Source organism: Heptranchias perlo, chromosome 18 (assembly GCF_035084215.1).
Source record: "Heptranchias perlo isolate sHepPer1 chromosome 18, sHepPer1.hap1, whole genome shotgun sequence".
Classification (NCBI taxonomy): Eukaryota; Metazoa; Chordata; class Chondrichthyes; order Hexanchiformes; family Hexanchidae; genus Heptranchias; species Heptranchias perlo.
In genome coordinates, this window is record NC_090342.1 from 47,891,422 (window position 1) to 47,918,845 (window position 27,424).

General features: G+C 44.5%; 1 protein-coding gene across 5 annotated transcripts in view; it reads left to right on the top strand.

Annotated features, from left to right (window-relative positions):
* yaf2 (YY1 associated factor 2) overlaps positions 1–27,424 on the top strand; it is a 166,830-nt gene that overhangs the window by 80,368 nt on the left and 59,038 nt on the right. For 4 of the 5 annotated variants that reach the window (XM_067999877.1, XM_067999875.1, XM_067999876.1 and 1 more), the window contains one exon: positions 1,039–1,122. The exons of the other annotated variant lie outside the window; for it this stretch is intronic. In XM_067999877.1, the coding sequence (XP_067855978.1) occupies positions 1,039–1,122 (84 nt within the window). The remainder of the gene's footprint in view (positions 1–1,038; positions 1,123–27,424) is intronic. 5 annotated transcript variants of the gene reach the window in all.

Consider the following 27,424-nt stretch of genomic DNA (forward strand, 5'->3'; position numbering starts at 1 on the left):
AAAAATTACTGGTGCAATGCAGCTTTAATCGACTTCTTTATATGTGAGACTCAATATTGAATGCTAGGGTGTTGAACTATTGGGAGAGGAGAGGGTGACGTCACAGCCGACTACAATACCTCCAATGTCTATGCGAGCTTTTCCAACCAGGGTCAATGGAAAGAGTCAAGTGGGAATCCTAGCTTTATTTTCTCTGCTCCCTATCCCAGGGGCACTGAGACCCCTGGGATAGTAGTACCCAAAATGCCCCACTGAGATCAGCTAACTCCGCATAGGCCAGGGTCACACTTGGGGCCTTCCTGGTCGATATAACTCAGTATCACTCCAGATGGTGCATTTAGCCACTGAGCTGAAGAGCCATATGTATGCATGTCTATATGTATAATAGTGTCTGTGTATGTAAATATATATGTTCATATACATTCATTTTAAGAACTATATTGTATGTACTTCAAATTTTGCATTTAATTGTAGTACTTAGATTTTGCATTAAACCTATTACATTGATCATTTTGAAATGATGCTGTTCTTGCATGCAAAATGAATTTGAGAGAGACTTGGCAGGGTTTACTTAAATTATTCGTGTTCCTTGGGTAAAATCCCAGATTCACTAACTCTTTAAAATAATAGTAGACTATCAGTGGTAATACAGTGCAGTGAGCAACAGCACTTAGAAAGCTTGCACTAAATGCATTCAGCACATAAAGAGCATTTTACGTTTGTTTTCCATTCAAGTTAAACGCAAGCATTCTGATGAAGCAGTTTTATATATTAAAAAAATGTCATCTGTAAATTGAATGCTTATTGAATCCCTTTATTCAATCACCGTAACCATGGAAACAAAACCCAAGTTGCAACACATCAATTTTCGGGCATGATCCATCATGTTCTTAGTTACGTTCTTAGTTTTACTCTTTGCATGTTGAATTTTGATGAGTGGCTCCACGGTTCTGGCGGAAGTCAGTTATGGGCCAGCGAATGCAGTACGGCTGTCAAATACTTCTCTCTGCCTCATTGCTTGCACCCTTTCCCCATTAGCCCATCCCAAGGAAAGCCGCCGGTCAGCATCACCACTTCGAAAAGCCACCCGGGACGACCTACAAGATCCAACCCAAGCAGCATGTGAGTATTTGACATACCAGGACAGGCATGTACTCTTCAGTGCAGTGGAAGGGCTCATGCCGTTCCTTTCATAACGTGTCAGGACCAGTTACTGTAAGTCAGCTCAGCCTCAATCTGTTGCTTTCTCATTTTCTCTCTTTAGCCGCATGCATAGTCAACAGTGGGTTCAGTAATTAAAGATTTTAATAGGAGAAAAAAAATTGTTTCTGTGACTAATGAGCTGCAGCAGGATGCATTAAGGATTTCAGCTTTTTTAAAATCATGGAAATGCTTTCAAATTACACTTTAAAGCTGTGCATGTATATCAAATTTTGACAGTAGTGGAACAGAATCATTCACCACCAAGTTTCTGTGCTCTGCGATGTGTAATAAAGAGAAGTAGATTTTTTTTTTAAATTGTCAAATGTAAATATTCAACTAAGGATGTTGAGACCAAAATATTTGTGTATTGTTCACAATTGTATGGTAAACCATGTTGCCTCATATAGACGAGTGAAACAAATGTCCTTCCTAATTATAGAAAATGCTGGAAACACTCAGCAGGTCAGGCAGCATCTTTAGAATCATAGAATCATAGAAGTTACAACATGGAAACAGGCCCTTCGGCCCAACATGTCCATGTCGCCCAGTTTATACCACTAAGCTAGTCCCAATTGCCTGCACTTGGCCCATATCCCTCGATACCCATCTTCCCCATGTAACTGTCCAAATGCTTTTTAAAAGACAAAATTGTACCCGCCTCTACTACTGCCTCTGGCAGCTCGTTCCAGACACTCACCACCCTTTGAGTGAAAAAATTGCCCCTCTGGATCCTTTTGTATCTCTCCCCTCTCACCTTAAATCTGTGCCCCCTCGTTATAGACTCCCCTACCTTTGGGAAAAGATTTTGACTATCGACCTTATCTATGCCCCTCATTATTTTATAGACTTCTATAAGATCACCCCTTAACCTCCTACTCTCCAGGGAATAAAGTCCCAGTCTGTCTAACCTCTCCCTGTAAGTCAAACCATCAAGTCCCGGTAGCATCCTAGTAAATCTTTTCTGCACTCTTTCTAGTTTAATAATATCCTTTCTATAATAGGGTGACCAGAACTGTACACAGTACTCCAAGTGTGGCCTCACCAATGCCCTGTACAACTTCAACAAGACATCCCAACTCCTGAGAAACAGAGCTAACGTTTCAGGTTGGTGACCTTTCATCAGGACTGAAAGTTGCTAGAGATGAACAGCTTATGGAAACAAGAAATAGACATTCTGTAACCGTTTACACTTCCTCTGTACCCATCTTTTGTTTCTATATTTGTCCCATTATCACCTTCTTTTGCCTTCCACCATTATCACTTTTGTCATTTAATCACTCCTGCCCTCCACCCTATCATAGACTTCTCCCTTTTGTTCTTTTTCCTGCCTCCTATTTTTCCTGGCTATGCTACTGCTTAAAAGCTGTTCACCTCTAACATCTTCCAGTCCTGATGAAAGTCATCGACTTGAAAAGTTAACTGTTTCTCTCTTTGTCAGATATTGCCCGACCTGCTGAGTGTTTGCATCATTTTCTGTTTTTACTTCAGATTTCCAGCATCCGCAGTATTTTGCTTTTGTCCGTCCTAATTACTTGTATATTAAAAGCGGAGCCAGATGTTTCAGATGACGGATGTTGCCGGTTTAAGTGAGTGCATCTGGATATATCCCGTCGGTGGCCTTATTCTGAAAGCCCCACCGCAGTCACCTCAGGCTACATAATTCTACAAAAATAAAATTGCTCAAGTGATTTTTAAACTAGATTCACGACATGACAGCTTGCCTTCCGATCCAAGACAGCATTGTTCCGATATTTTGGAAGCTGGTGTGCTTCAATATAAAATTCCTTTACTTTGCCTCCGCTCTGGGTATTCCCTGCTTCTCTCCCGAACAAGACCAATGGGACATGCCTCCAAGGAGGGCTCCAACAGCAGAAAGTGTAGGACAGTTACGTATTGCTTTAGTGTTTGCAAAACGTCTACTAATGAGAGTTGAGCTATGAAGGTAGATTGTAATGAAATGAGGAACCAAGATCAAGCGTTTGAACGAAGAAATAGTGACGGCCACTAACTTGAAACTGTGCCCTGTAGTCCAAACTCGTTGACAAGACTCTGTTCCTTTACAGCTCTGACAGTTTCGACTGTCCATCCTCTTCCTCCCCTGCTGCCTCATTACTTTTCTGATAAAATGGGGCATGGGATAGCAAGGAATTGAATGACATTGGCATAAGTATGAGTGTATCTACTTCACCATCAATAACTCAAACTCTTCCTTCACAAAGCACTGAAGGGATATAATTGTTACAGTATCAATGCTAACCTATTAATCGTGCAAATTGAATTCCATAAATAAGTCACCACTTTCTGTGCTGTTTGATTGATGAAAGATTTTGTTCCAGTCCATCAGTTGTTCCTTTCCCCCTTTAACTCTTTTTGCACATCATCAAAGACTGACTTGGTCATTGTATTTCAACATAATTTGAAGTGCTTTCCTTGGCTCTGTGTGGTTTAAACACGTTTATAAAACAAAAAAGCAGAAACTCTGGCTACCCTCCAAATTGATGATACTTTCGAGAAGTACTTTTTTTTTTATTCGTTCACGGGATGTGGGCGTCACTGGCAAGGCCGGCATTTATTGTCCATCCCTAATTGCCCTCGAGAAGGTGCTGGTGAGCCGCCTTCTTGAACCGCTGCAGTCCGTGTGGTGACAGTTCTCCCACAGTGCTGTTAGGAAGGGAGTTCCAGGATTTTGACCCAGCGACAATGAAGGAACGGCGATATATTTCCAAGTCGGGATGGTTTGTGACTTGAGAGGGGAACGTGCAGGTGGTGTTGTTCCCATGTTGTGCTGCTCTTGTCCTTCTAGATGGCAGAGGTCGCGGGTTTGGGAGGTGCTGTCGAAGAAGCCTTGGCGAGTTGCTGCAGTGTATCCTGTGGATGGTACACACTGCAGCCACAGTGCGCCGGTGGTGAAGGGAGTGAATGTTTAGGGTGGTGGATGGGGTGCCAATCAAGCGGGCTGCTTCATCTTGGATGGTGTCGAGCTTCTTGAGTGTTGTTGGAGCTGCACTCATCCAAGCAAGTGGAGAGTATTCCATCACACCCCTGACTTGTGCCTTGTAGATGGTGGAAAGGCTTTGTGGAGTCAGGAGGTGAGTCACTTGCCGCAGAATACCCAGCCTCTGACCTGCTCTCGTAGCCACAGTATTTATATGGCTGGTCCAGTTAAGTTTCTGGTCAATGGTGACCCCCAGGGTGTTGATGGTGGGGGATTCGGCGATGGTGATGCCGTTGAATGTCAAGGGGAGATGGTTTGACTCTCTTGTTGAAGATGGTCATTGCCTGGCACTTATCTGGCGCGAATGTTACTTGCCACTTATGAGCCCAAGCCTGGATGTTGTCCAGGTCTTGCTGCATGCGGGCTCGGACTGCTTCATTATTTGAGGGGTTGCGAATGGAACTGAACACTGTGCAGTCATCAGCGAACATCCCCATTTCTGACCTTATGATGGAGGGAAGGTCATTGATGAAGCAGCTGAAGGTGGTTGGGCCTAGGACACTGCCCTGAGGAACTCCTGCAGCAATGTCTTGGGGCTGAGATGATTGGCCTCCAACAACCACTACCATCTTCCTTTGTGCTAGGTATGACTCCAGCCACTGGAGAGTTTTCCCCCTGATTCCCATTGACTTCAATTTTACTAGGGCTCCTTTGTGCCACACTCGGTCAAATGCTGCCTTGATGTCAAGGGCAGTCACTCTCACCTCACCTCTGGAATTCAGCTCTTTTGTCCATGTTTGGACCAAGGCTGTAATGAGGTCTGGAGCCGAGTGGTCCTGGCGGAACCCAAACTGAGCATTGGTGAGCAGGTTATTGGTGAGTAAGTGCCGCTTGATAGCACTGTCGACGACACCTTCCATCACTTTGCTGATGATTGAGAGTAGACTGATGGGGCGGTAATTGGCCGGATTGGATTTGTCCTGCTTTTTGTGGACAGGACATACCTGGGCAATTTTCCACATTGTCGGGTAGATGCCAGTGTTGTAGCTGTACTGGAACAGCTTGGCTAGAGGCGCAGCTAGTTCTGGAGCACAAGTCTTCAGCACTACAGCTGGGATGTTGTCGGGGCCCATAGCCTTTGCTGTATCCAGTGCACTCAGCCGTTTCTTGATATCACGTGGAGTGAATCGAATTGGCCGAAGACTGGCTTCTGTGATGGTGGGGATATCGGGAGGAGTCCGAGATGGATCATCCACTCGGCACTTCTGGCTGAAGATTGTTGCAAACGCTTCAACCTTGTCTTTTGCACTCACGTGCTGGACTCCGCCGTCATTGAGGATGGGGATGTTTGCAGAGCCTCCTCCTCCCGTTAGTTGTTTAATTGTCGACCACCATTCACGACTGGATGTGGCAGGACTGCAGAGCTTTGATCTGATCCGTAGGGTTGATCCCCTGGCTTGTTGGTAATGGTAGAGTGAGGAATATGCCGGGCCATGAGGTTACAGATTGTGCTGGAATACAATTCTGCTGCTGATGGCCCACAGCGCCTCATGGATGCCCAGTTTTGAGCTGCTAGATCTGTTCTGAATCTATCCCATTTAGCACGGTGGTAGTGCCACACAACACGTTGGATGGTGTCCTCAGTGCGAAGACGGGACTTCATCTCCACGAGGACTGTGCGGTGGTCACTCCTACCAATACTGTCATGGACAGATGCATTTGCGACAGGTAGATTGGTGAGGACGAGGTCAAGTAAGTTTTTCCCTCGTGTTGGTTCGCTCACCACCTGTCGCAGGCCTAGTCTGGCAGCTATGTCCTTCAGGACTCGGCCAGCTCGGTCAGTAATGGTGCTACCGAGCCACTCTTGGTGATGGACATTGAAGTCCCCCACCCAGAGTACATTTTGTGCCCTTGCTACCCTCAGTGCTTCCTCCAAGTGTTGCTCAACATGGAGGAGGACTGATTCATCAGCTGAGGGAAGACGGTAGGTGGTAATCAGCAGGAGGTTTCCTTGCCCATGTTTGACCTGATGCCATGAGATTTCATGGGGTCCAGAGTCAATGTTGAGGACTCCCAGGGCCACTCCCTCCTGACTGTATATCACTGTACCACCACCTCTGGTGGGTCTGTCCTGCCGGTGGGACAGGACATACCCAGGGATGGTGATGGAAGAGTCTGGGACGTTGGCTGAAAGGTATGATTCTGTGAGTATGGCTATGTCAGGCTGTTGCTTGACTAGTCTGTGGGACAGCTCTCCCAATTTTGGCACAAGTCCCCAGGTGTTAGTGAGGAGGACCTTGCAGGGTCGACTGGGCTTGGTTTGCCGTTGTCGTGTCCGGTGCCTAGTGATCCGATGCCGGGTGGTCCGTCCGGTTTTATTCTTATTATGACTTTTCGTAGCGAGATTTTACAACTGAGTGACTTGCTAGGCCATTTCAGAGGGCAATTAAGAATCAACCACATTGCTGTGGGTCTGGAGTCACATATAGGCCAGACCAGGTAAGGACGGCAGGTTTCCTTCCCTAAAGGACATTAGTGAACCAGATGGGTTTTTACGACAATCCGGTAGTTTCATGGTGCTGGTATTTTAATTCCAGATTTTATTTAATTGATTGAATTTAAATTCGCCAGCTGCCATGGCGGGATTTGAACTCATGACTCTGGATTTTCGTCCAGGCCTCTGGATTACTGGTCCAGTAACATAACCACTATGCTACCGTACCTTAGAGATGTCATGGGGTATCAGCATTCATAGATTTTTATTGGTTGGAAGAAAGGCTATGCAGATGAAACGTTGCTACTTATTGTGCTTTTTGTATACCTCTGGATTTGTGTTGATAACCTGGGAGTTGCTATGTTACAGTGCAGTTATGTGAAAACTGAATACCTAGCCATAGGTAAGGACACTGTTCCCCTAATTTCAAGGGGAAGTTTACTCCCTGAACAATTGCTTAAGCCTGGATGTGTTCCATGTGATCCTTATCACAGTGATACACAGATTGGTGGAGCCAAGGTATAAGGACCCCTAGTGTGTGTGCAAAGGTAAAGTTGGAGTTTAACTAACTAAAACTGTGTAGTATACCAATACAGAGTGCTGATAAGCTTCCTGTTTCTCATCCAGCTAGGAACACCCTATTCACTAGGGCATTGTCTTGTAGGGTTATTTGGAGCCGAGTGGGAAGAATCCCAGCACCCCAGTGATGAGTCTACCTGCCCAGGTTCCATTAGCGAGCTAGGCTGTGCACATCGTCAACAGTACCCTGGAACACTGCAGACATGCCTGGCTTAGTTATCAGATTTCCAAGTTATATTTACAGGTTCTTTTCTAAGACTTTATACTTAATCACCACAAAATTGCAGCAGTTAAATTTTGTACTGACTGTTAATTTAACATTATAGTCCATGCAAAATAATTATCATGAAACTTGGTGCACCTTTAAACAGTTTAACTTATTTGTGAACTTTTTGCTCATCCAAGCCAGGGATGTTAGTGCTGGGAAACGAAGTATTTTCTTTACCCATCGTCTGCATCTGTCCTGTATTCTACATGGACTGGACTCGATGCTGGGTGAAGCTCTCCACACCAATGTGGTAGAACATTAACCTCAGAAATTCACCCTGCAGTGTATTAACAGAACATTTCCATTTCCCAAACCAGCTATCCTGTTTGTGAGGTTGCCAATTTGTGCACTGGGAACTTGACTGAGACTGCCCAAACTCATTTCACATGGGATCCTGGACACTGGAAGACTATTGACCCATCAGCCTCAAAGGATTTTTTTTTAGACAACATTTGACCTCTTATTTTCATTTTAGGTTATGAAGCACCAGCAGTAGAGATGGTGAATGGGCAATATGCTCCCAGGCCTCGTCGGTGCAGTTCCAAAGTACCCAACAAGGGTTGTGTGAGAGCAGGCTTGAGTGACCTCCTTTTTGCGTGAGGAAACAGGAAGTGAAGGCCAGACAGTACTCCACAGTAGTACACCTGCAATAGAGGATTTGACCTCGTGGCTTTCGGATCTGTGTCCCATCGCTCCACAGTGCTGCGTGTTGATTCTGAACCCGAGCACAGTTCTTGGGAGACCTGCAAACCCAGTTTTACAGCCCAGCCACTTCCCCAGTATGAACTCTGCCTCATCTGTATAGTAACCCTGAATGTCTTGGAAAAAAGACATCCTGTTAATGCAAAGCTCAGTTATCTTTCTGCACTTGTCACTTTTATGCCTGGCAGAGTGACAGGAAAGTATTTAGTAGCACAAGCTCGCCTACGTGCAATCAATGCTTAGTGCATCAGGTTGCTGAGCAATATACAATGCCTTCTTCGGACTGAGAGAAAGGAGGCAGAGAAAGAGATCCAGATTTCATCCGCCTATTGCACCGACTCCCATTTACAGCTTCTAGTTTTTTTTTGTATTAATTTCCTATCCTTGTTTTTTTTTTCCATGTGCCAATTTTCTTCTATTTTCGCGAACTTATTTTTTTCCTACCCATCTACACTTTGTGCCATTGGGAAAAATGAATTGGGGGTGGGGGGGAAACTAGCAGACCATTACGCTGGGCTGAAAGCCACCCAGCTCTAGCCTCCTCAATGGCTTGAGTCCTTATTTCAGATCATCAATTAGTCAATGTGATCATGGCAGGGAAAAGTATCTGATTCATTTTTAATACCACTTACGCTTTCAGTAGCACATTGTTAACGGGATTGAGTCCAGTGTTTTTTTTAAGATTACAGTAGTTTAAAGGACACTGGTTATCTGAAATCTATCATTAGTGACATGCTGCTTTGAGCAGGATCTGTTGTCCTGATTTTTCAAGTCTTCTGAGATCACCGCTCTGAAAACTGACCTGTCTCACGAGAGCTTATTTTTATTTCATTCTCTGGAGTATTTCCAGTCTTAAAAGTCAAACCCCAGTAGTTGCTCACTAACTGGGTTTTGAAGATCTGTTTTGTGTTGCAAGACAGATTGGGACAATTTCATGAAAAACAGGAAGTGTTTGTGGAATTCAAGGTGTGGATTGAAAATGTAGATTCAAGGACTGGTGATTTCCCTACAAGCTGAAAGGACTGAATGGCTTCCAGCCCAGCCATTTTGCTAACGTTCAAAACATTTGTGTCCTTACACACTGACGACAGCGCTGTGACATAAATGAAGAGTTACTGCTGCCTCCAAGAACCATTGAAGGAGGTGGGTTTCAGCTGGACCTCCTGAGGTCGTGGGCATTACTGGCTTGTATAGTTCTTCCACAATGGTTGAGAATTGATAAGGTGGCAAGAAACAAGGTTGCACACATTCATTTGTTTATCTGTTGCTCCAGTGAGAGAGAGTCTGTCCCACAGCATGAAGCAGGAAGGTCCCACAGCACCAACAGCCTGGGTATTACAAAACCCAAACTACTACGTTGTACATTTGTAGGAACTGAAGGTGTCTATTCACCATACATGCTATTTAACAGAGGAATTTCAGAACTTACCCAGAAGGCTCCCCTCATCTTGTTCTTAGCAGTAATTTTTTTTGATTTTAGCTACAATTTCGATGTGTCAGCCATGGCTCAGTGATAGCACTCTCACCTCCGAGTCAGTTTGTGGGTTCAAGCTCCACTCTAGGACTGGAGCATATAATGTAGACTGACACTCCAGTGCAGTACTGAGAGAGTATTGCACTGTTGGAGGTGCCTTCTTTCGGTTGAGACGTTAAACCGAAGACACATCTGCTATCTTGGCTGAACAGAGACGATCCTATGACACTATTCGAAGAAGTGTATGGGAGTTATTCTGGTGTCCTGACCAACCTTTGTCCCTCCTCCAACACCACTAAAACAGATTACCTGATTATTTACTTCATTGCTGTTTGTGGGTCTTTGCTGTGTGCAAATTGGCAGCTATGTTTCCCTACATTACAACAGTAACTACACTTCAAAAGTACCTCATTGGCTGTAAAGTGCTTTGAGACATTCTGAGGCCGTGAAAGGCGTGATATAAATGCAAGTTAGTTCTTGCTGCTTGTGAGACCTCATTGTACGCAAATCGGCTGCCACATTTGTCGACCTAAAATAGTGACGACCCTTCAAAGTAATTAATTGGCCGTGAAGTGTCTTGGAACATCCTGAGGTCTTGAATGGTATATAAATGCAAGTTCTTCCTTTTGCACAACAAAAAGAAAGCTGAAAATGAATATTTTCAATTTACTGCTCGCAGCAATAATCTGCTTTGTGCCGACAGCCTCTTGTCATGAGGTGTTACACTGCACGCTTTCAGCTCCATGGCAAGATATTTTTGCACTCTACCTGACAAGTTGAGCGTGCCATTGGCTCATTTTCCAGGGGTACTACAACAGTTTATGATAGACTATATTGTTCTCCATATTACCACAGGATTCCAGTAGAACATAATGGTGGGCTGGTGAAATCTTTGCAGCATTTTCTGTTTTTATGTGACTTGTGTGCTCTTTTCCTATAGTGTATTGATACCAATGTGCTACGTAAGCCTGGTGAGAACATTGCTTCTGCTTCTCATCACTTGGAGTTCGAATCCTAAGTATAATAACTTCAGAACATCATTATATGTTCTCCCTTCTCCTCTTTCCCCACATCCCCCTTCTCCCTTTCCAACTGTAGATCACTTTTTGGCACATGATAAAGGCTAAATTAAAACAAAAAACTTATAAAACTTTTTTAAAATAATTCTTTTTTTACTTTCGGCTGCAAAGGTTGATTACTCCCTACTGAGGCCCGAGGCACCGTGAGTGACAGTTCTTTTCTCCTGTACTGGTCTTCAGCCAGTGATTCTGCTATTTAATCCTTATTCCTTTTGGAGCAACAACTGGACAGAACATAAGAAATAGGCGCAGGAGTAGGCCTGCTCCGCCATTCAGTCAGATCATGGCTGATCTTTAACCTCAATTCCACTTTCCCGCCCGATCCCCATCTCAGCCTTGAATATATTCAATGATTCAGCATCCACAGCCCTCTGAGGTAGAGAATTCCAATGATTCACAACCCTCAGCGTGAAGAAATTCTTTCTCATCTCAGTCTTGAATGGCCGACCCTGTATCCTGTGATTATGCCCCCTAGTTCTAGACTCTCTAGCCAGGGGAAACAACCTCTCAGCGTCTACCCTGTCAAGCCCCCTCATAATCTTATATGTTTCAGTGAGATCACCTCTCACCTTTTTTATACAACATCGGTCTCTGCAACATAACAGCACAAGGTTTTAGCTCTGAGTCTTTTTTCCTGAAAGTTTAATGGATTCGGGTTATAGATAATTATCAAAGCTTTGAAATTGTGTTGATGTTCCAATTTGTCTGGTGCTTTGATCATTGTTTTGCAGTTCTGGCAATTTTAATTAAACATCCTCAGATCGGTGTGGAATGATTGTTTAATAGCTTTTTCCGTATGCACGTTTTTGTCTTTTTTCCCCCTTTCTCCAGTCTTCTCTTCTGCATGCTCCTCCCCCCATGAGGGAGGCTGACTAGGATATAGTGCCTCAGGTGCTGTCTGCTAACTTGCCCGAGTGTTGTCTTCATATGTGAGCCCAAGCAATGAGTTTCAGCAGCCTGCTTTACCGTGGTGTGGGGTGGGATCACAGCCAAGCCTAATGTCCACATGTGCATTTTCCAGGAGGTGTTGCTGGATAACAGTTAGGAACAGAACGCTGTTTCCCCTCTCCCCTACTTTTAGCCCAGGGACACTGAGGCTAATTTATAGCGCCCCTGCTGCTCCCATGGTTGAGACCAGCAAACTCAGCCATGAAACAAATTAAGCTGGGACCTTCTGATCTGAGTGGTTGATGAGGATGTCCTTATGCACTAGGTCATTGGGTGGGGGGGGGTCTCTTCTTTGCACGATTTTAATCAAGTGATTGAAGTATGTTGTATAGTGGATATAAACTGCCAAAGATGGTATTGTGTAAACCTTGCACTTAACTGAGTATTGAGGATTTGATTTATGTTCGACTATCATCATCATCCCAAAAATTTGACTGGTCAAGAGATCTCTACAGTTGATCCTACTCTGTCAGGCGACTCCCTACATTGCCCAGTCAGTGTAAATAGTTATACCTCCTCTGTGAATCTGAATGAAGCATTCTCCAGGCGGGTGTTGCTGCAGCCAACACCCCCTCAACTGACACTGGTGATGGTTGTTTCCCTGTATGTGTGGGAGAGACACTTGTAGGATGAGCGGACTCTAGACAGGTGGATTGTGGACAGGTCCGCCTGGCACATCACCAATTAGCCCCGAGATATTTTCAGACCTTGGTGCAGGGCATCTCTGGGCGAAGAACAGTTGCCCAGTGTATTGACAAACACAGTAGAACCTTTTTTATGTGACTGTTTCCCAGTACATGGCCCAGTGCCACTTAGTTCCGTCAGAGCGTGGAAGAGACTAATTTGAAGAATGAAGACAACCCCACAAAGCAGGGAATGTGCTTTAACTAGTCATGTGACCGGAACATGAGACTGTTCTGTCTACTGTAACACTGATTGTTACTAAACAACAAAACTGGCTCCATTGGTAAATGAGTGACCCATTGTGAAACTGAGCCCAATCGATCAGGAAGATATCCAGTTTACTTCCTATTCTGCGCTGCATTAGCTAATCTTAGCTGGGACAGGTGTAGGGAACGGTGCTACAATTGGCCCCAGTGTCTTTGGTCTAGAATGAGAAAATGTCCGCCTTGGTTCCCACTCACAATTCAGACCAATGACTCTGTTGGGAAGTAGATGCTTCGGAGTGTGTGACAAGAGGCTGCAGTCCAATCAGAGGGTTCCATGTTCTTACTGCTTTTTTACACGCTCGGTGCTAATAAAAATGAAAGTGGACTGAGAAGCCTTGACTCCCACTGTATCTGTATGGTATCTGAACATCTCTAGTGGTTTGTGATGTTGTGTAATATGAATCCAAAAATAACTTGCAGTTTTATTTTTTCCGATAATTTCCACACATTGCTTTGATGCTGAACCTCCAATGTTGCACTATGTTTAGACCTCATGACAGGAAGATCGGTGATATAACTAGTGAAATAAGTTACAGCAATACAGTGTTGTATGGAAGGTATTAGAAGTATTGTACGGTGGATTTTTTTTAAACAGTCGAGATAATCAAGTATGAGAGATTGGGTTCTTCACCAACTTGACACGGTAGAACTGATGCAGAGATTTTCCCGATAACGTAAACAAGAACAGATCTTGTATAGTTTATTTGGAATTTCCCCTTTCTTCCCTGTCCTGAAATTGAACGATTTGCTTTAACTGTCCGTGGCATTTTCAATTATATAATCTGTACAAATTGAATTACATAGAATTTACAGCACAGAAACCGGCCATTCAGCCCAAACGGTCTATGCGGTGTTTATGCTCCACACAAGCCTCCTCCCATTCTATTTACTTCATCTAACCCTTTCAACATATTCTTCTATTCCTTTCCTCCTCATGTACATATCTAGCTTTCCCTTAAATGCATCAAATAGAATAAAAACTTCAAAATTTTAAAGATGCAATTTATAATTTGCACCATTTCCAAGCTTAGTAATGTAAAGGCAGTGGTCTTGCCAGTGCAGACTGCCTCCCATTACAAATATATTAGTAGAACAGTTGATTGCAGCTTTCTGGAAGCAATGATTGCAGTTTAATGATTCACAGTTTTGTACATCATTTTTCAGTAGCTTCTGGAGTTTCATCCTAGGTCTCCATATAAAGGTAATGGAGGCCAGCTCGACTGTATAGGGGAATCAAAGATGCACATTTTCAGATTAGGCTCTAAATGCCCTTAATCCTTTCAACAATACCGGCATATTCTTTCCAATATGTTGGGGGAAATTGTTCTCCTTAAGCTGTACAGCACTTCAAAGTTAAAAGCATGGACATGTCATGAAAAACAGCTGTCAGAAATTATTTTCCCAATCCTTCCACCACCTCATTTCTCCTTGCTTTTCAGAAAATCTGAACCAACTAAAATTGTATTACCTCTGTACACTTTGAATTGATCATTAATAATAAAATAAACATTATAGTGTTTTCACTAACTTAATATTTAAGACCGTTATTAACGTTGAAAGGTTTCTCAACAACAACAACTTGCCTTTAACATAGTAAAATGTCCCAAGGTGCTGCACAGGAGCGTGATCAGACAAAAATTGACACCAAGCCAAAGAAGGGGAGATTAGGACAGGTGACCAAAAGCCTAGTCAAAGACGTTGTTTTTAAGGAGCGACTTAAAGGTTCAGGGAGGGTATTTCAGGGTACATTTGATGTACCTCATGCAATATTGTTTAAACCTATTTGTAAAAAAGGGCCTAGATAGCCGAAGGCACGGCCGCTAATGGTGGGGCGAAGGAAGTGGAGGGTGCACAAGAGGTCAGAGTTGGGGAAACGCAGAGTTCTTGCAGGGTTGTTTGGCTGGAGGAGGTTACAGAGATGGGAAGGAGCGAGGCCATGGAGAGATTTGAACACAAAGATTAGAATTTTAAAATCGAGGTGTTGGCGGACCGGGAGCTAATGTAGGTCAGCGAGCACAGGGGTGATGGGTGAACGGAACTTGGTGTGAGTTAGGATATGGGCAGCAGCGTTTGGGATGAAGTTTTCTCACCTTGAGTGTTGAAGCTAAAGAAACACTAAATTAATGCCACCTGGAATAACAAGGACAGACTACTTTTCCAACACTTGATGTACCTCATGCAATATTGCTTAATCCTATTTTTAAAAAAGGGACTGGCAAATTCTAATTCATTATATCATTGTTTCACACAAATTTACATTAATTGTACCAGTTCAGACTAAATCCTTTATATCTGTTGCATACTTGCCAGCCATTTGGGTTTAAGGCGGCCAGTCATGGATGTTTGAGTCATTGCTCGCGATTGTGCCTGAAGATCAGCCCTGCTTCCAGTTCCCACCTGCTATTACTGCTGCTCATGGGGATCAAACTGCTTGAACACCGTGGGAAGGAATTCTTGTGATAGTTTTGAGAGATCAGGTATTCTCAGCTCCAGCTTCCAGCACAGTTCCATCTCCCAGATTGACAGCAGGTTCAGGAAGGAGCAGGGAGAGGCAGATTGGGGAGGAGGGTGCCAAGGTAACTTAGGGTAACTCCCCAGTTTGAACTGCATTGGGGAAGGGAGGAGAATGTTGGCTTAAAATGTGGGGAAGAGGAAGGGAAAGGCAGGTGTTGGTTTAAATTGGGGAGGTGGGAGAAGAGTGCCAATGTCAACTGAGAAGGGTGGAAGGGAAGAATGCCAGAATGTATTGAGGAGTCTGTGCGATAAGTAGGCTTGGGGGCTTCTGTGAATTGGGGAAATGGAGGTGAGTGCCTCTGTCACTGGTGACAGGAGCAACAATTTGACAATCAGGTTCAGCAATAGACTATCAATATACATCTACGATATTTTCTGCAGGTAATGAGGGAAAAGCCGCACACCTTTTTGCTACAACTGAGGCCTGACTGCCCTCTCAGGTAGATGTAAAAGATCCCATGGCAGGGGAATTTTCCCTGTGTCCTGGCCAATATTTATCCCTCAACCAACATCAGTAAAACAGATTATCTGGTCATTATCTCATGGCTGTTTGTGGGACCTTGCTGTGTGCAAATTGGCTGCAGTATTTCCCTACATAGAATCATAGAATGGTTACAGCATGGAAGGAGGCCATCCATGCCGTCTCTCTGCAAGAGCAATCCAGCTAATCTCACTCCCCCGCCCTATCCCCGTAGCCCTGCAATTTTTTTCCCTTTAAGTGCTTGTCCAATTCTCTTTTGAAAGCCACGATTGACTCTGCCTCCACCACCACCTCAGGCAGCGCATTCCAGATCGTAACCACTCACTGTGTAAAAAAAAAGTTTTTTCTCATGTTGCCTTTGGGTCTTTTGCCAATCACCTTAAATCTATGTCCTCTGGTTCGTGACCCTTCCACCATTGGGAACACTTTCTCTCTATCTACTCTGTCTAGACCCTTCATGATTTTGAATACCTGTATCAAATCTCCTCTCAACCTTCTATGCTCTGAGGAGAACAATCCCAGCTTCTCCAGTCTATCCACGTAACTGAACATTACAACTGTGACTACACGTCTAAAGTTGTTCTTCAGCTGTGATGCACTTTGGGATGTCCAGAAGTTATGAAAGGTGTAAAATAAATGCAAGTTCTTGCCTTTTTATTTTTTAATTCTTTACCCTCCTCACCTGAAGGCACTCATTCAAGCTTGAAGTGCAGTTCCAGTGCAGCCAGCAGTCATCCACTACCTTTGCTAAGATGACATTCCTCATGTGTGAGTCCAGACAGTCAGCATTGACAGGCTATTCAATATTGGGGGACATCACAACTAAATCCGACCCTGTTGATGCTCAGTATCCATGGATGTATTTTCTAGCAGAGATCACTGGATCGTGACCAAGAGCAGGAGCCCTGCTTGATTTGTTCTTCTACCTTTCCTAACTCGGTCATCCTGGCACAAATGTAGTACCCCAAGTGCTGGCCTGGCTAAGACTTGCTGACACGGCACAGGCTGGGGAAACTATCCCTTATTAAGGCCTACAAAAACTTAAGAATTCACAGCAGAATAAGTGCATTATCATTTTCATCTTGATTTTGCTGAATCTTTATTCATCAATTTGTCAAAAATTACCATATATAAATAACTTTGATGTATATAGACCTACAATTTATTATATATATTTGCCATGATTGAATTTGATTCATGAACGATTTTGTCAGCGTTTATTTAAATGCTGCTAAATTTATTAATGGATCTGGTGATAAACAATGTTTTTTTGGCTCCAGTGCACATAGCCATTTAAGATGACCTTGCACCTTTTGTCCTGTGCTCCATCCCATTAAAAATCTCTTTCAACAATGCTTAATTACATAATAAAAGTTTCTGAATGTGTGTAGGGCCTGTTCTTTTAAAGATGATTTTTTTTTCTTTTTGGATCTATTTTCTTTTCCCAGTCCCCTCTCTTCCCTTGCCTCCTGAATGTATTGGCTCCTCAGCTGGGGTACAATTCAACGGACATTGCGAATGGGTGAGCCTTGACAACAGGCTGTTCTTCGGTGGTTCTGGGAAATGACATCACAGCCAAGCCCAATTCTGTCCCCCGCCTAAAGACCATACAGGCCACTTCCAGCAGGTCACACTAGATGGTGACCAGGAATCCAGGTGGATTTCCCCCAGGTATACTGAGGTCAACTGTAGCACCCATACCATTATCCCAACTGAAGTGGGCTAACTCAGCTCAGACTGGGGACTGGTTTCAGGACCTTTCTGGTCTGTACTCACTGGATAAATTTGCTGAGTTAAAGTTACCTCAGTCTAGGGTTGCCAACTCTGGTTGGAAGCATTCCTGGAGGTTTGATCATGTGACATTCTGATCACATGACATCTGATCATGTGACATATCACGTGATGCATGATCAAATATTTATCCCATTCCCTTTGAAGTGAAGTTTTAGTCTCTACCTCACTGGCCACGTGTGGTGATGGACCCCATGGTCTAAAAGCTTCAGTTCAAGAACCTTCCTCCTCCCTTCCCCTTTGTTTCTTCCAGTGAAAATACTTGGTTTCTGTTCCCTAGTACCCCATTCGCCCACCTCTGGAAACAATATTTCACTGTTTACCCACAATAAGGTCCCCAGGCTTCACTTATCCCTTTACTGGCTGCTCCTCTCTTAATGCCGTTCCCACTCACTACCTTGCTACTGCTCCTGGCTCTGTGGGAAATGCTGGGCCCCGGGCCCACCCCATTCCCCAGTCTCCCTCCTTCCTCAAGCCCCCATTCCCCAGTCTTCCTCTCTCCCTGATCCCCCATTCCGCAGTCTCCCTCTTTCCTCGAGGTTTCATGCCCCAATCTCCCTCTTTCCTCGAGCCCCCATTCCCCAGTCTTCCCCTGATCTCCCATTCCCCAGTCTCCCTATTCCCCCCCCCCCCATTTCAGAGCCCATCCCCGATTCCCAACTCTTTACCCCCGCGCTCCCCACCCCCAACACCGGTCGCAGCTCTCTGCGGGTGCCAGCTCTCTGCGGGTGCCAGCTCTGAACAGCAGCCGGTGACGAGCTCCGTGGAAAAGGCTGGGAAATGATTCTGTTTAAAATTAATGCAGTTTCACCTCGTTCTAACTCCTGATGCCAGGCTCAATCAGTAATTGTTTACAGTGCCTCACACAAGTGTCTGTTCACGTGGGCACACGACCGCGGGAAATTTAAATCACTGATCTCCTGGGCTGCTGGAGGCAGCACTTGGGATCGGAACCCCCGATTCCAGGGAATTCCCAGTCATTCCGGGAGGGTTGGGAACCCTACCTCACTCCCATGTTTTGTTTGATTTCTCTATGTGCTCCATCAGCTTGTCAAGTTTATTTTAGGCTTTTAAAATTTATTGTACTGGTGGTTCTGTGCTTGTTTTTCTTCCAGATCTTGGATCAAAGCCAAAATTCAGCTTTCAAAAATGCATTATATTCTGGGTCTTTATTTGCTCCTTTTAAATCCCGACTGAGCCATCAGTATAATCTGGTGCATTTAAGGCCTAGTCACTGTGCTTAGGCCTGCCAATTCAAATACACACACATGCATTCTAACGCACACTCACTCATAGTGTAAAAATCTTTTACTAATTTTAAAGTCCCTGCTTCACTGAGGGCGCTGGTGGGATTTCCGGAGGTGAACACGTGCCATCTTTCGTGGTCGGCTCCAGCAGTTGGGGGGGGGGCGGGGGGTGCTATGGTTGTTATTGGTGGAGGTGGGATTTTGCTGGCTTTTCTCGTGGCGGTTGGCTCGCCTCCTGGGCAGGATCGTGGGGGTGTGTCTGAGCCAGCAGATCAGCTGATCGATCTCTCACCCATTGATACTGCCGGCAGGAACAGAGCATGGTGGGGCAATGCTGTGGTCTCCACTAGCTGGCAGTTTCCACTGTCTGTCAGGAAGAGGGGTGGGGAGGTTGGTTTATCAAGGTCCACTGTATTCCACTGAAGTGGAGTGCTCTTTATGCTTGTGCCTGGAGCTGTTCATAGAATTATCCAGCACAGAAGGAAGCCAGTCAGCCCATCATGCCAGTGCTGGCTTTTTTTTTACGTTTATGGGATGTGGGCGTCGCTGGCGAGGCCGGCATTTATTGCCCATCCCTAATTGCCCTTGAGAAGGTGGTGGTGAGATGCCTTCCTGAACCGCTGCAGTCCGTGTGGTGACGGTTCTCCCACAGTGCTGTTAGGAAGGGAGTTCCAGGATTTTGACCCAGCGACGATGAACGAACGGCGATAAATTTCCAAGTCGGGATGGTGTGTGACTTGGAGGGGAACGTGCAGGCGGTGTTGTTCCCATGTGCCTGCTGCTCTTGTTCTTCTAGGTGGTAGAGGTCGCGGGTTTGGGAGGTGCTGCCTTGGCGAGTTGCTGCAGTGCATCCTGTGGATGGTACACACTGCAGCCACTGTGCGCCGGTGGTGAAGGGAGTCAATATTTAGGGTGGTGGATGGGGTGCCAATCAAGCGGGCTGCTTTATCTTGGATGGTGTCGAGCTTCTTGAGTGTCGTTGGAGCTGCACTCATCCAAGCAAGTGGAGAGTATTCCATCACACTCCTGACTTGTGCCTTGTAGATGGTGGAAAGGCTTTGGGGAGTCAGGAGGTGAGTCACTCGCCACAGAATACCCAGCCTCTGACCTGCTCTTGTGGCCACAGTATTTATATGGCTGGTCCAGTTAAGTTTCTGGTCAATGGTGACCCCCAGGATGTTGATGGTGGGGGATTCAGCGATGGAAATGCCGTTGAATGTCAAGGGGAGGTGGTTAGACTCTCTCTTGTTGGAGATGGTCATTGCCTGGCACTTATCTGGCGCGAATGTTACTTGCCACTTATGAGCCCAAGCCTGGATGTTGTCCAGGTCTTGCTGCATGTGGGCTCGGACTGCTTCATTATTTGAGGGGTTGCGAATGGAACTGAACACTGTGCAATCATCAACAAACATCCCCATTTCTGACCTTATGATGGAGGGAAGGTCATTGATGAAGCAGCTGAAGGTGGTTGGGCCGAGGACACTGCCCTGAGGAACTCCTGCAGCAATGTCCTGGGGCTGAGATGATTGGCCTCCAACAACCACTACCATCTTCCTTTGTGCAAGGTATGACTCCAGCCACTGGAGAGTTTTCCCGCTGATTCCCATTGAATTCAATTTTACTAGGGCTCCTTGATGCCACACTTGGTCAAATGCTGCCTTGATGCCAAGGGCAGTCACTCTCACCTCACCTCGGCACCTTTACACTTCAACGTGTAGCTTGGTGACTCACCGGATAAATCTCAGCACCATGAAATGTATGCACGCGTGAAGGGAGTTTTAAAAATTAATTCACATGGAGACTGGATGTTGCAGTCGTTCAGCGAACTGTCTGTTTTTTGCTGAAACAGGTGAGATGGAAACTGCATCTCCCTGACAACTGCTGGTTATGTTGCACTTTTGAAATCATAGCAGCTTTGTATGTCATGCTCTCCTTCCAGTTGAAGCAAAAAAAGCTTTTCACTGTCTGACCCGTTTGACCTAAAACCAGTTGCGGAGCATTTTTTTTCATGGTGTTTTTCGCCCTGCTAATTTTCTCTATTTCGCTCCTCTTATCCTGGCAACTTAGGAGTGTGTTTTTTTTTTCCTCCGTTTGCTTTCCAAAATCCGTTGTGGTATGATACAACAATGAGACTCGTGCGGCACAAAGAAATTTCTATAATACAAGTTCGGATGGATGTCGGCGTCGCTGGCAAGGCCAGCATTCATTGCCCATCCCTAGTTGCCTTTGAGAAGTTGGTAATGGGCCTTCTTGAACTGCTGCAGTTCTTTGTAACTTTTTTTTTGATACAACTGAGTAGCTTGTTAGGCGACTTGGTTCAACCACGTTGGTGTGGGACTGAACTCTCATATAGGCCAGACCGGGTACGGTCGTCAGGTTTCCTTCCCTAAAAGGACATTGGTAAACCAGTTGGGGTTTTACAACAACCTGACAGCTTCATGGTCACGTTTACTGGTACCAGCTTTTTATTTCCAGATTTTTGTTTTCTCAAATTGCCATAGTAGGATTTGAACTCACATTCTACTGGATTATTAGTCCAGGCCTTTGAATTACTAGTCCAGTAACATAACCACTATGCTACCCTACCCGTACAATATACCATACTGCTTAGCCCAGCTACGGAATCAGTTCATGTTTGTACATTTGCAAATGGAATCAGAGTTGTCCTAGCATCTGGCCCCAACAGCTACTGTATTCAAGAAATAAGTGAACCGGGATTGAGCGAACTCAGTCCTGTTCATGGGAAGCACAGGGCCATGATTCAAAATTACTGATCATTCATTGAATTGGAAATACATCGTGGAGTGCTCTGACATGAGGCCTTTAGCACGTGAGGGAAGAGTGGAGGGAACTTTGCCTCGATCAGATCTGTGCAGGAGAATCCCTGACCTGGGAGTTCTTGATGGTGCACAGAATGAAAGAAGCAGCATTGATATCAATGAACCTTGTATAAGTTCAACCGAGAATTTCACAGGTGAAAAAGTTCTCCTGCCTGCATCACCATTTTGTTTGAAAAATGCTCTTCAAGAGCTCAGCATTTAGAACTTCTGTTCAACACTGTAGGTCGAACATGATCATACGTACTCAGCAGGGCGTTAACTAGAACCCGATGAGACACTTGATAGTCATTTTATTTAACAGATGTAAGTGCAACGAACGCACACACATAAAACTTTAAAAATTATATTCTCTATTACAAGCTTGTTCAGACATTTTAAATTGTTCTAGTGAAGTGCATGCTGGACCATACCTCCCTCCCACCTTCCTTTCCTTCCCTCCCACTACTTATAGGAGCCAATATACACATCACTAACAATTTATATCTACTACTCACCCTCCCATGGCATTGCATGTGGAATTGAGACCAGGTGTAATGTTCTGGTTAGCTGGGTTTACAGTGTGAGTGATAATTGGACCGGGGCATGCAGACATAATTCATTCCCATTTTAAAGCCATACATTCAGTCCTTATTTCTATTATAAATTCCTATGTCCATATTTCGAATGGAAACGGCCTATGTAAACTTGTCATGCTGTAATTACATCCTCCCACCAGGGGAGGCTCTGCAAACAGGAATTTATGATGGAAAAAGGTTGACATAAAAAGTGTGATTAAAAACTTAGTTAAGTGGTGCAGACAGTGAACGCAGACGCAAGTTATTAATATAAATATTATGGCTTCAGTGAATGTCTAACGAAAGAAATGTCAGTGACAATGTTGTGATATTTGTTGTTCAGAGATATATATGTCTCTTCAGTCCAATAAATGTCTCAGATTTGTACAGATGACACATAATTTTGACCAAAGCGGGACTATAGAGATATGCACAGAAATACAAACCTGAAGAGGCAGTGAGTTAGTAGCAATTGATTTTATTACAGCAACAAAGTAATCTACAGCCAAGGAGCGAGACTTTTTTTTAGAAGAACATACTTTTCAACTTTATTTGTTAGTACGCTGCTCAACTGCAATGGTTTTTTTTTAGAAATGTATTTATTTGGTTGGCAAAAGGCCTGCTGTTTTTGTACAGATTGTGAAGCGTCTGTTACTCTCTGGAGATTTTCCTAGGCTCTCCACCAGCTCAACCTCCCACCTGCCCTCCCCCATAATCAGGAGCAAGCACTTCACCTCACACGGAGCTGTTGCTTACGTCGATGGGACACGGTTGGCCAAAGGGAGCTCCTCCACTTTCCAGCTCCCAGCTTACTTGTGTGGGTGTCGAGACGTGGCAAGGAACCCATGTCTCTATTAGCACTGTCCCAGTTACTGGTTAATATGGATGCTTGAGGGGAATAAAATGAATGTAGCACAAGGGTTCACCGGTGGCTGGTTTTAATGGTAAAGTGGCAGCATGGATAGCGGGATGACTGAAGGATTTGAAGTAGGAGTGAAGAGATGTTTCTCAGATTGACACGATGTAGCTTGTGTTTTGTCCCAGGGATCTGTATTGGGACCACTTTTCTTACATATGTCCATATAAGAAAGAAAGAAAGAACTTGCATTTATATAGCGCCTTTCACAACCTCAGGACATCCCAAACCACTTCACAGCCAATTAAGTACTTTTGAAGTGTAGTCACTGTCGTAATGTAGGGAAACTCAGCAGCCAAATTGCGCACAGCAAGCTTCCACAAACAGCAATGAGATAAATAACCAGATAATCAGTTTTACTGATGTTTGTTGAGAAATAAGTGTTGGCCAGGACACTAGGGAGAACTCCCCTGCTCTTCATCGAATAGTGTCACGGGATCTTTTACATCCACCTGAGAGGGCAGACTGGGCCTCGGTTTAACGTTTCATCCATAAGACGGCCCCTCTGACAGTGCAGCACTCCCTTCGTACTGCACTGAAGTGACTGCCTAGATTATGTACTCAAGTCTCTGGAATGGGACCCACGACCTTCTGATTCAGAGGTGAGAGAATGCTACCAACTGGGCCAAGGCTGATACATACGTATATCCAAATACATATATGTGTGTGTGTGCATGGTTTGGACATGGTCGTAGAGGGAGTAATTTCAAAATTTGCTAATGACATCAAATCAGGTGCATAGGTAGGTTAGAATGGGGAGATATGAGGTGAATACAGTTCAATGTAATAAATGTGAAATAGAACATTTTGAGAAAAACAACAGAGTAGAAATATGACCAAAACAGTGAAACTATCAGGGACATGGAAGAACAAAGTGATATAATAGTACAAATACATAGATCTTTAAAAGCAAGATTTCAGAGGCAGATCACAAAAGGGGCAGTTGTTTTGAAAGATTGCGCATCTTAAACTGATTAAGAAAAGTTTACTGTGTTCCGACTTCGAGTCCCTAGTAAATTAAGAGAAAAGAAAGACTCCTGCTTATATATTGTCACATCCCCAGGCCATCCCAAAGCGGTTTACAATCAATGGATTACTTTTTGAAGTGCAGTCACTGTTATGTAGGAAACGCTGCAGCCAATTTGTCCACAGCAAGGCCCCACAAACAGCAAATAAATGAATAACCAGGTAATCTGTTTTTTTGGTGGTGTTGGTTGAGGGTAGAAGGTTGGCCAGGACACCAGGGGAACATCCTTCTCAATTTTGAATAGTGCTGTAGGATCTTTTACATCGACCTGAGCAGGAAGGCTGGACCTTGGTTTAACATCTCAAACAAAAGGCAGCATCCCTGACATTGCAGTACTCCCTCGGTATTACACTGACATCTCAGCCTGGATTAAGTGGTAAAATCCTTGAGTGCGGCTTGAACCTCCAACGTTCTGACATGACTGTTACCCACTGAGCTAAGCTGACACCCATTCAGGCAGGAGAATGGCCTCATTGGTATAAGCAGCTAATAGAGATTTTTAAAAATTGTTTTATTCTTATTCATTCTAGGGATATGGGCGTCACTAGCAAGGCCCGCATTTATTGCCCATCCCTAGTTGTCGTTTGAGAAGGCAGTGGTGGGCCTCCTACTTGAACCATTGCAGTCTGTATGGTGAAAGTGCTCCCACAATATTGTTAGGTAGGGAGTTCCAGGATTTTGACCCAGCGACGATGAAGAACGGCGATATATGTCCAAGTCAGGATGTTGTGTGACTTGGAGGGAAACTTGGGAAGTTATGGCGTTGCTATGCGCCTGCTGCCCTTGTCCTTCTCGGTGGTAGAGGTTGCAGGCTTGAGAGGTGCTTTGGTTCTTTGGTTTTAAATTTCCAGTTTAAAACCAAACGTTTCAGGCCGGTAGTTATAAACCCTACAGAACTACATTCAATTCAGGTCCAAACTGATGGACGGCCAATATAACCATACAAGCACTTCCACTTCTATAATTACTCACGTGATGAATTGCTGATTTTTATTTGCGCTTCCTGCGGGAGACTTGTGTGGACGACGGGTGGGATAGAGCAGTGTAAGGAATGGGATGGGGGGGAACGGGGGGAATTGCTGAGGTGCTTGTTGGCAGAAGGAACCTTAATTTTTTTTTCCCTTTTGATTTTCTCTCGCCACCCCCGGAGGTGAAGACACCCCCTATTACCTCACCCAAGCAGCTATTGTTTAAATCTGAGCCTGGATGATGATTGTTGACTGTCCTATCCTGTCCTCTGAGCAGAGTGACTGGCTAGTGATTGGGAGCAGGAACCATTATTTCCCCTTCCTGCTGCTTAGCTGTGTGATCAGACTGAACCTGGCTTTTCTGGCTCGGCCTCAAAGCTTCACTTGACCTTTACCCATAAGGCCACTGGGGCAACTAGGCAATCATCTGTTTTTGAAGGTGACCTGCTATTTGCAAGTAGATTTTTGGAAAGGGATACTGCAACTTGAAAAGCTTTTGCAGTAAAAAAAATAACGTGCTAAATTTAGCCCTGCTTAAACTGGAACCTTTTTTTTCCCCCCTGAGGTAAATTCAGCAATTTTTTTAAATTTGAAGTCTTAAACGTTACCCTTTACCAAACAGTGCTCCAGTGTAAAATTGGCAAGAGCACCCTGCCTCCCCCTGCACCCCCCGCCCCCCCCACACACACACACACACAAAGGAATCAGCGCACGGTTTATATTAGATTATTACCGAGATTTGTTTTAGTGTCATGCTGCCGGAATACGTGATCATGCACCCACACAATGAGCAGCTTGACCGCTGATATAAACAGGCCATCTCTGATCCATGTTACAGTGATCCCTGGAATAAATTGCTACCTTGTCACTTTCTGGCTTTTGTTACAAACGGGGCTTTTGAAATTCTGAATTGGATCTTTTAACTACTTCTCTCTCTGACTGCTCAGAGCTGCCCCCCCCCCCCACTCCGTGTTTCTGGGATGTTGCGGGGGGTGGGGGGGAGATGATGCGTAGAGTTGAAATTTTGGTGCAGGCTCTGCAGGAGGCTCGTTGGACCCATCTGCTTCACGCCAGCTGGAAAATAGGACAGTGCCTGGTTTGTGGGAACAGATGGCCTCTGGGGAATGGGTGGGGGTGGGGAGGGAGAGGGTTTCCCGCTGCAAGTTCCTGTTTAGGGCAAATTAAACCAGATGTGCCCAGAAGAAGCAGAGTTTACACTAATGAGATTTCATAGAGGTCAAGAACAGGAACTGTCCCTAATTAACCCTTCGAGGTCTACGTTTCCGCAGACATTGGATGCAAAACGTTTCTCTATCAGCTAATGTTAGAACGTAGCCTAGAAATGCTGGATTAATGCAAACTTAAGGGCTTCTACATAAAGAAGCTACAACTCATTCTCCAAAGCACCAAACAGCTGATTTTATTTCAATCTATATCCTGGACAAGGAATATTTAAGCTGCATTCTTATAATTTTGTGTAAACTTACAATTAGTACTTGAAGCATAAAGGAGGAGGTTTAAAGATTTTTCTCATGCAAAGGTTATTAAAAGTATAGAATGAAGTTGCATCAATCACAATGTGTAAGAGAAGATTAGATAAACACTTGAAGAGAAGTGTTACAATATGGGAAAAAAAGCAGGAGAACAGGATTAAAGTATCTAACTGAATTGGAGCTAATACTGGTGCATGTACAAGGGATAGAATTCCCCCCTCCCCCTTCCAGGAATAGGAGTAGGCCATTCAGCCCATTGAGCCTGTCCCACTGCTTTGTTAGTCATGCCAGCTCTATCTTTTAAACCACAATTCCTTACCCTTTTTCCCAAATTACATATTAATCCACTTGCTTCCCAGTAATAACAAATCTCCCTTGATTGATTCTGTATTTATGTCCATTCCACATTCTCACTACCCTCAATAATTGGTAATAATTTTCCAAAATTCTCTGGACTCGGCAAAGGTCCCGGCAGATTGGAAAACTGCTAATGTAACACCCTTATTTAAAAAGGGTAGTAGGCAGAAGGCTGGAAATTATAGGCCAGTTAGCCTAACATCTGTGGTGGGTAAAATTTTGGAATCTATTATTAAGGAGACAGTAGCAGAACATTTGGATAAACATAATTTAATAGGACAAAGTCAGCATGGCTTTACGAAGGGGAAGTCATGTCTGACAAATTTGCTTGAGTTCTTTGAGGACATAACGTACAGGGTGGATAAAGGAGAACCAGTGGATGTAGTGTATTTAGACTTCCAGAAGGCATTCGACAAGGTGCCACATAAAAGATTATTGCTCAAGATAAAGAATCACTGGATTGGGGGTAATATTCTGGCATGGGTGGAGGATTGGTTATCTAACAGGAAGCAGAGAGTTGGGATAAATGGTTCATTCTCGAACTGGCAACCAGTAGCCAGTGGTGTTCCGCAGGGGTCAGTGCTGGGTCCCCAACTCTTTACAA